Raw genomic sequence first — 9,084 nt, 5'->3', positions numbered from 1 at the left:
CGCTCTCCGCACGCGACCAATCAGTGATCTTGGCGCTAAAGTTAAACACCGCTCTGCTGATTGGTCGCGGCCGCTGCCCGCGACCAATCACCGATTTGGGCGCCACATTTAAATAGCGGCCGCGACCAATCACCGATCTTGCCGCCACATTTAAACACTGCCGTGCTAATTGGTCGCGGATGCCAGCCGCGACCAATCAGCGAGCTTGGCGCCAAATTTAAACAATGCTCTGCTGATTGGTCGCGGAGGCCAGACGCGTCCAATCAGCAGTATTGGCGCCAAATTTCAACAACGCTCTGCTGATTGGTCGCGGCCGGCGACCAATCAGCGATTTTGGCGCCAAATTTAAACCCCGCTTTGCATCGCTCTGCTGATTGGTCGCGGTCGCCGGCCGTGACCAATCAGCAGTAATGTCGCCACATTTAAACACCTCTTTGCTGATTGGTCGCGGTCGCGACTAATCAGCGATTTTGGTGCCAAATTTAAACACGCTCTCCATTCCTCACTAACACGGTTTGCTGATTGGTCGCGGCCGCCGCCCGCGACCAATCAGCGATTTTGGCGCCAAATTTAAACACCGCTCTGCTGATTGGTCGAGGCCGGCAACCGCGACCAATCAGCAGAGCGATGCACAGCGGGGTTTAAATTTGGCCCGAAAGTCGCTGATTAGTCGCATCTGACGGCCGCGACCAATCAGCAGAGCGTTGTTTAAATTTTGCGCCAAAATCGCTGATTGGTCGCGGCCGGCGGCCCCTACCAATCAGCGATTTTGGTGCCAAATTTAAACCTCGCTCTGTATCGCTCTGCTGATTGGTCGCGGTCGGCGGCCGCGACCAATCAGCAGTATTGGCGCCAAATTTAAACACCGCTTTGCTGATTGGTCGCGACTAATCAGCGATTTTGGTGCCAAATTTAAACACGTTCTCCACTCCTCACTAACACGGTTCGCAGATTGGTCGCGGCCGCCGCCCGCGACCAATCGCCGATATTGCCGCCAAATTTAAACACCGCTTTGCTGATTGGTCGCGGTTGCCGAACGCGACCAATCAGCGATTTGGGCGCCAAATTTAAACGCCGCTCTGCTAATTGCGCCCCGTCGGCTGCATACCCGATGCGTTCGAATCGGGCCACCATCTAGTCTATATATATAATCGTCTTATCCCGTCTGTCTGTCCAGGAAATCCCGCGTCGCTCATTGGTCCGGTGGCGGCCAATCAGCGACGCGGGATTTCAGAAAAAAGATGGCGGCCGTTAGCGACTCATCTGCCGGACGGAGGTCAGCAGCGATGCAGCGGGGAGATGAGCGGCGCTAGCAGCAGAACTACCCCGACCGGCGCCGCAGACCTCCATGCGGCTAACATCGGAAGATCAGCCGCGACCAATCAGCGAGATTGGCGCCAAATTTAAACAACGTTCTGCTCATTGCGCCCGGTCGGCCACATACATATTCTAGAATACCCGATGCGTTCGAATCGGACCACCATCTAGTTTATTATAATGTTTTTTTTTTACACTTTATGCAGATCTGATCCTGCCGCTGACTACATGCAGATTGTCCTCCGGCACTGCTGTATACACACAGACTCACGCCCGTATATACCCTGCTCTCAGGTCACATGACCCCGCACAATGCACAGCAGCGGACCATGTGGCTGCACCTTTCAGCTGAATGACTGCCCTGACCAATCACAGCCGGCTGCTCATCACTCCTGCCTTTTCATTGGAGGATTAGGAGGCGTGTGGATAAATCTGCATTCAGGAGTGTTAACCCCTTCAGTGCAGCAGGTTAGTGACACAGACACATGACACCAGGAGGTGAGGAATCTGCAGGAAGGGAATATACAGGACATTTAGCCTGAGTGTTACATCTCCAGGTTATAGGGGGCATTTGTCTGCTGGGTCCCCTCCTATCACTGCGGATCCGTCCTTCCTCCTCCAGGAGCCGGGGGGATTCTACCAGCTGATCTTGGAGAAGCGGCGTCCTGTCCTGGAGAAGCGGGTAGGTGGGAAGTGAGCGGCGCAGCCATACAGGCGTGTGTTCACACTGACGTAGCGGATCTCATCAATCATCACATTATACATAATAATAATAATAATAATAATTATACATCCCGTAACCTGAGAAAGATCAGATCAAGCGGAAAATGGGACAAGTGGAATTGTTATAAAGAACTATTTGGTTTTGTGGATCCCGTCACTTATTAATGCCAGCGTGTTACATAGGACTGCAGGTGACATCTACTACATTATCTGTACTCAGAGAGTTATCACTGTGTTATCTGTGGTGTTACATAGGACTGCAGGTGACATCTACTACATTATCTGTACTCAGAGAGTTATCACTGTGTTATCTGTGGTGTTACATAGGACTGCAAGTGACATCTACTCCATTATCTGTACTCAGAGAGTTATCACTGTGCTATCTGTGGTGTTACATAGGACTGCTGGTGACCTCTACTGCCTTCTTTGTACTCCGTTATCTATGTTGTTACATGGGACTGCAGGCGGTTGTCCTGTGTGTCCTCTCTGCATATTCACAGTCGGGGTGACCGGCAGTGGTTGGCGGCCATTGCTTTATGTTATCAGCCGGCGTCTCGCACTTGACGCCTCGTTGGACTGGAGATGATAACAAGTTGTTGGAAATCATAAACTTCTGCTGCCAAAAAAGATTCTATCGCTCGGTGTAAACGGATGATGTGAGTGATGGAGAATGAAGGGACTGGTGTCCAGGGAATGGGGCGGTGGGCCCTGCGGTCTGGGGGGCAACAATCCCCTCTGGTCTTGTGTCAGGGTATTTAGACAGAGAGAACAATGTTAATTATTTAAAGGGGTATTCACAAGTTTGAAAGTTATCCCCTATTCATGGTATAGGACGGTGTCCCCCCATCTCCGGTCCTCCGGAGCCACCGACGGGTCATGTTTTTTGAGGATTTCCTTAGTATTGATAATTCCGTCACTTGTTCAATTCTAAAGAAATCCTGACGGACATGTTACTGGCTCTTGAAGAAAGGAGTTGCAGAAGATCTTAACGATCCCTGGGGCTCTTATTTTGGTGACCCCCTAATCAATGCCCAGAACGGGGGCTCTGGAGATCCCTGTGTGAATGGATTTGGTGGTAGATCTTGCGCTCCACCGCTCTCTTCACTATTGATGGGGGCTCCGGAGAGACGCAGGTTTTAGTGAAGGGTTTTTAGATAAAGCCGGGAGTTGAACCTGCGGGAGTCAGCGGCGTATACGTCCTTTCTTCAGATTGCACGTTGCTGTTGAATATACTTTTAGCTTTCGCTTGGCAAAATTCTATACATTCTAGTGGTCAAATTTCTGTTGCGGACACTAGCGACTCCGCAAGAGAATTTCACTTGCTGCGATCCTGAAAGACGTGCGGCATGTCAGTGTCCATGGGTGATTCGCTGCCTCTGATGCACGCATAGTGGACATGGGATTTCTAGAGATCACATCCACTATGCGGGTTTGACGCTGTATAAACATGCAGCGTCAAACCTGCAGCGTCTACTGACTGTGGCCACGTACCCAAACTCACCCACAGCATGTCGATTTCGGTAGCGGACACGCTAGTCTCCGCTGCAGATTTCGACTGATTGTAGTGTCATTATATGCGGTGGATTCACATGTACCGACAACAAAAGTGCGGCATTAGAACACTGCGTTTTGGACGCAGCAAAAATAAGCTGCATTCAAAGCGCTCATTGTTGCTGTTCGTGGGAACGTAGCGGCTAACGAAACAGCTGTGAGCTGCTATTAATGGCTGGCGTACATGTTTGCCTAATGGCACCTTCCTAGCTCACAGCTGCCCCAGAAATTACATGAATGGAAATGCTAATGAGATTGGGTGAATGGGATAAGATGACAACTAGCTCTTTTGTTTGGTGATGACAAGGTGTCAATCAGACCCTTTCATCACCAAACCTAATTAAAGTAAAGTAAAGCGTTAAATAAACACACAGACACAGAGTAAACACTTTATTTGAAATACAACACACACATTATTTAATCATTTAAATTAACTAATATACTCACCCCAGTTTTGAGGGTAATCCAAAAAGCAATGTCCCACCAAATAACTTTATTTAGCTCCAAAGAACATTCATTGATCTACAAAAAAGCGTCAAAATCGCCCGGTTTTTCAGCAGCGTTTTTCCTGCCAAGGAGATGCAGAAACGCTGTGAAAATTTCTGCTTCAAATCCTGAACGTGCGCACATAGTTTAAGAGGTGCACACCTCTTCATGAATCTGGTGCATTTGACAAGTGACGTGCGCACAAATCTTCCTACATACTCTTGCAGCGTAAGGAACGCCGCTTGTCATGAATTTGATGAGCGAAAGTCGCCATACCGCTGGTCTGGCCCAGCAAAAATGGTATGAAAATGACGAAAAAGTTGCAAAATTTTAACACAACTTGATGTTGCTCTAAAATTTTGCGACTTTTCAAAGCTTTTTACACCAAAATTATGGCGTAAAAGCTTTAATGAATCAGGGCCCATGTGTTTTTGTTGAGTTTTTGGAGCAGAAACAGGAAGAGCTTTTGGAAAACGCCTAGTGTAAAAAAAACATAAAATGCATATCATGTTACTTCTTTGATGCAGATTCTGAAGATTCTCCAAACTAAGTGGTGTGAAATCAAAAGGCTGCAAAAAAATAAATAAAAAAACTCTTCAAGACCACTTTAAAACTCTCCTAAAAATATAAAAAATAAGATTATTTAATGCAGCAGTTTCTGTTTGGGAAAAACTAATGGCGAATGATTCATGAAGACTGGCCTTGTGCACGTCACTTAATAAATTTGGCAAAGTTTACAACTTTCAAAAGCAGTTTTTTTTGCATCAGTTTTCTGGCATAAAAGCTTTTGATGACATAGGGTTGATCGACACCGGTCCAGACAGTCGGACCCCACTAATCTGATATTGCTAATATTGTGATCTTGGAAAACCTCTAAATAATCACACGTTTCGGTGTCCTCTCCAGGGATGATCTTCTCAGGGCTGTAGATGTTCCCAGACAGTTTTTTTTTCATTTGGACTTTAAAAGTCATTGTCTTCATTGAACCATGAAACTTTTTTTTTTCTTTTCAAATCCCAAGAACTGAAATAAGTGGATTAATGATTATCTCTGAGGAATGGGCCAAAGATTTCTGCTGTCAGCTGTTTCAAGCTCCGGTTCAGACTTTGCCTTGTCGCATCGCCTTTCCCTCGTCCCCAATCTACTGATGGACCTTTCCATTCTGTTGTCTCAGTGAACATGTCCAATCTACAGACATCATTTTATAGAGCAGAGGGATATATCGTTTTAGGGGAAAAGATTAATCCATTTCTTTCAGAGGTTAGGAGTCCAGTGGACGGTCCTATCATTGAGTGACTCCACTCATTGGACTCATATGGCAACTTTTGATTTGATCATGCTTAGTTTTGGATCAGATTCTGTAATAATTCACTGAACGGGAATCCTTTTTTTTTCTCTTTCCACATGGTGTTTTTTTTTTTTTTTTAAAACCTCTTCAGGAAAAAGAAAACACTTAAAAAAAAACTTCCTCTTATGAACCTCAAAGTGGATTCCCATAGAAATTAATAGGAAAAGTTTGCAAAGAGTTTTTGAAGCCCATATTCTTTAACACATGTGCATTGTAGTGTATAGCAAAACTCACAATATCGTGTGAAGAGCAGCCACAGCCCAATATATTATCTATCTTCTAAGGACATGTGGCCAATAGCCATGGACATATTAGATGGACATTCCATCATGGAGTCAAAAGAACAGAAGAGGGACACCATAACAAGTATGTTATAGCAACGCCCAAAGAAAAGGAACCGCACTGGAAATTATCCACTTTCCGCACTGGAAATTTTATTGACATCATCAGAATTTCATGACATGGCAATGTTTCAACAGAGTCCTTCTTCAGGCGCTACTGGAATCAGAATATGGACAGCAAGAAGCAGGCTTGCAATATCTAGGCTTGCAACAACATTTCTAAGTTATATTAATTGAGAAAACTATTATTGTTTTTTATCTAGGGTTGTGAGCTGCCCAATATATAATGGCCGAACGTCAGAAGTTCCAGTTTGCCATAGACCGTGGTGGCACCTTCACTGACGTCTTTGCACGATGCCCTGGAGGAAAGGTTCGTGTCATGAAATTATTATCTGAGGATCCAGCAAATTACAAGGATGCTCCCACCGAAGGAATCAGGCGGATCCTAGAAGATGTAAGAGTCCAAGACAATGGTTTTCACGGAGATGGAGCATTGATCTATATTGCATAATTTAATTTCTGGTTTTGTTTTTTCTTCATCTCCAGGAGACTAGGTGTATGTACCCCCGGGACCAACCTCTGGACACACAGCAGATAGAATGGATACGGATGGGGACAACAGTGGCGACCAATGCTCTTCTGGAAAGGAAAGGAGAGAGGATCGCGCTGCTGATTACAAAAGGCTTCAGAGATTTGCTACATATTGGAAACCAAGCCCGGCCTAAAATCTTTGACCTGGTGAGTCTCCATATTCACCATGCACCATATTCAGGCCTATAGCCGTAGGGGTTGCAGAGGTAACAATCGAATCTTGGCCCTGGTACCAATAAAAGTCCTTCTGTCCTGCATTATGTGACACTTGTATTATAGTTGGCATATGGTAGATGTGGCTCCTGTTATAATTTTGCATTTTTAAACCATGTTTTTCTTCTAAGGAAATCCGGATGCCTGAGGTTCTGTATGAAGAAGTAATTGAGGTGGAGGAAAGAGTCGTTTTGCGTCAGGGAGGCTGCCAGCTTCCTAAACACCTTTCTCTGAAGACCTTCATAGGTTAGATCAGATGATGTCAGACGTCTGGCAGATATCACACATAACAACTGTTGGGTGTTTGGTGGTCGCTTCAACAATCATTGAACCATTGTGATAGATGTTGGTATTTTCCTGTATTCAGGGTCCACTGGTGACACTCTAGAAGTCTGGGAGCCAATTAACTTGGAGAAGCTGAGGATCCTGCTACAAGGTGTCTTGTCCAGGGGGATTCGCAGTCTGGCGGTGGTCCTGATGCATTCTTACGCGTGAGTGGGGGAGTCACTTTTTGGGATATTGTCCTTAGCAATTTTTATTCTTTGTCCTTATATATCATGAATTGCACCTGAAGGGAACCAATGGAAACAGGATACCCAGGCAAAGTAAATGATGTTCTTGTTTGTCTTCACTCTCTCCTCTATAGTACTTCACTTTCTACTAACACCTAGTAAGGAACTCTTCATTTCTCCCTCCATCCTCCCCACTCGTCTCACCTCCTCCTCAGAACTATTCCTCAATATTCACTCCTCTGTTTCCAAACACAGACAGCCACTTCATGCCCTCTCCTGATCCCACCTGCTAACACTTTCCCTGCTCCTTCTGAATGCCTGCGATATCTCTCCAAATCCTGGTCCTCTTCACCACATCCCCATAGTCCTTTCCACCTCCAATCCACGATCTGTCACAAACTCTCGCAACCCTTTTAACCTTATTCCCATCCGCCCAGCCCCCGCCTCCCCAGCCCCACTAAAGACAGCTCTATGGAACGCTCGCTCCGTGTGCAACAAACTTTCCTACATCCATGTTCTTTTCATTACTAACAAACTCTCCTTCCTTGGCATCACCGAAACCTGGCTCACCCCCTCTGACAGGGCCTCCCCAGCTGCACTTTCGTATGGTGGATTCCACCTTTTTCACACCCCTCGCTCCAATGGCAAGCATGGTGGAGGAGTAGGTCTTCTCCTGTCAGGCAACTGCTCCTTCACCCATATCCCACTGCCACCCTCCAATACTCTCCCCTCTTTTGAAGTGCATTGTGTGCCCATCTACTCTCCCTCCAACCTCCAACTGGCCGTCGTTTACCGCCACCCCCCCTCCCCCCCGGACTAACCACCACCTTCTTTGACCACTTCACCACCTGGCTGCTTCATTTCCTTTCCGCTGACATTCCCACTATCATCATGGGTGACTTCAACATCCCCATTCACACTTCCCACTCATCTGTCTCCAAGCTTCTATCCCTCACTTCTTCCTTCTGCCTTGCTCAATGGACTTCTGCCGCCACTCACAAAGATGGCCACACACTGGACCTCATCTTCACCCGCCTCTGTTCCCTATCTAACCTCTCTAGCTCACCTCTCCCTCTTTCTGACCACAACCTACTCACATTCTCTACCCTCTCCTCTCCAGGTGCTCAAGCCCTACTCCACAAACTTGCACATCCTCGCAGAAATCTGAAACACCTTGACCTACACTCACTCTCTGAATCTCTTCTCCCTCTCACAGGCATAAGTTCATTACACGATGCAAATGCTGCTACCACTATATAAAACACCACAACAGCTGCAGCTCTCAATTTGGTCGCCCCCTCACGCATACCACATTTCGCCCACTCAACCGGCAACCCTCACACACCAACCTGACTAAAGAAAAGCAATGGGCCGCCAGGGTTGCTGAGCGGACATGGAAAAGGTTCCACTCCAACGAGCATTTAATTGCATTCAAACAGTCCCTCACTACCTTCAAGTCCACCCTCACTGCAGCAAAACAAACATACTTCTCATATCATCCCTGTCTCACAACCCTAAACAGCTATTTAAAACTTTCATTTCTCTCCTCCATCCCCCAGCGCCTCCTCCCTCTCCTCTCAGCTGAAGACTTTGCCACATTCTTCAAGCAGAAGATTGATAACATCAGACAAAGCTTTTGCCTAAAGTCCCCACAGCCCCTCCTCACACCTACTCAATCCTCCTCCAAAACCAGCTCCTCCACCATTAAGGAAGATCAACTCTCCTCTTTACTCTCCAAATCACACCTCACCACCTGCAAACTTGACCCAACCCCGTCCCACCTCATCCCTAACCTTACCACTATCCTCATCCTAACCCATACCCTAACCCACCTTTTCAACTTGTCATTAACAACTGGTGTCTTCCCCTCATGCTTCACGGTGGCTCAGTGGATAGCAGTGCAGCCTTGCGGCGCTGTGGTCCTGGGTTCATATCCCACCAAGGACAACATCTCCAAGGAGTTTGTATGTTCTCCCCATGTTCTCGTGGGTTTCCTCCGGGT

The 9,084-nt window shown here is 46.8% G+C and overlaps 1 protein-coding gene across 2 annotated transcripts in view; it reads left to right on the top strand.

Moving 5' to 3' along the window:
- The first annotated feature begins 1,755 nt into the window (after positions 1-1,755).
- Positions 1,756-9,084, top strand: part of LOC141229491 (5-oxoprolinase-like) — a 72,878-nt gene continuing 65,549 nt past the window's right edge. For both annotated transcript variants that reach the window (XM_073667481.1, XM_073667479.1), the window contains exons 1-5: positions 1,756-1,999; positions 6,030-6,220; positions 6,313-6,504; positions 6,702-6,816; positions 6,938-7,061. In XM_073667481.1, coding sequence (XP_073523582.1) covers positions 6,053-6,220; positions 6,313-6,504; positions 6,702-6,816; positions 6,938-7,061 — 599 coding nt within the window. In that variant the 5' untranslated portion in view covers positions 1,756-1,999; positions 6,030-6,052. The remainder of the gene's footprint in view (positions 2,000-6,029; positions 6,221-6,312; positions 6,505-6,701; positions 6,817-6,937; positions 7,062-9,084) is intronic.

This window comes from Phyllobates terribilis, unplaced genomic scaffold (assembly GCF_046119375.1).
Source record: "Phyllobates terribilis strain yellow unplaced genomic scaffold, ASM4611937v1 Scaffold_482__1_contigs__length_1377538, whole genome shotgun sequence".
In the NCBI taxonomy this organism is placed as follows: Eukaryota; Metazoa; Chordata; class Amphibia; order Anura; family Dendrobatidae; genus Phyllobates; species Phyllobates terribilis.
Note: the sequence above shows the minus strand (reverse complement) of the source record. Positions and strands in the feature narration are given on the sequence as shown.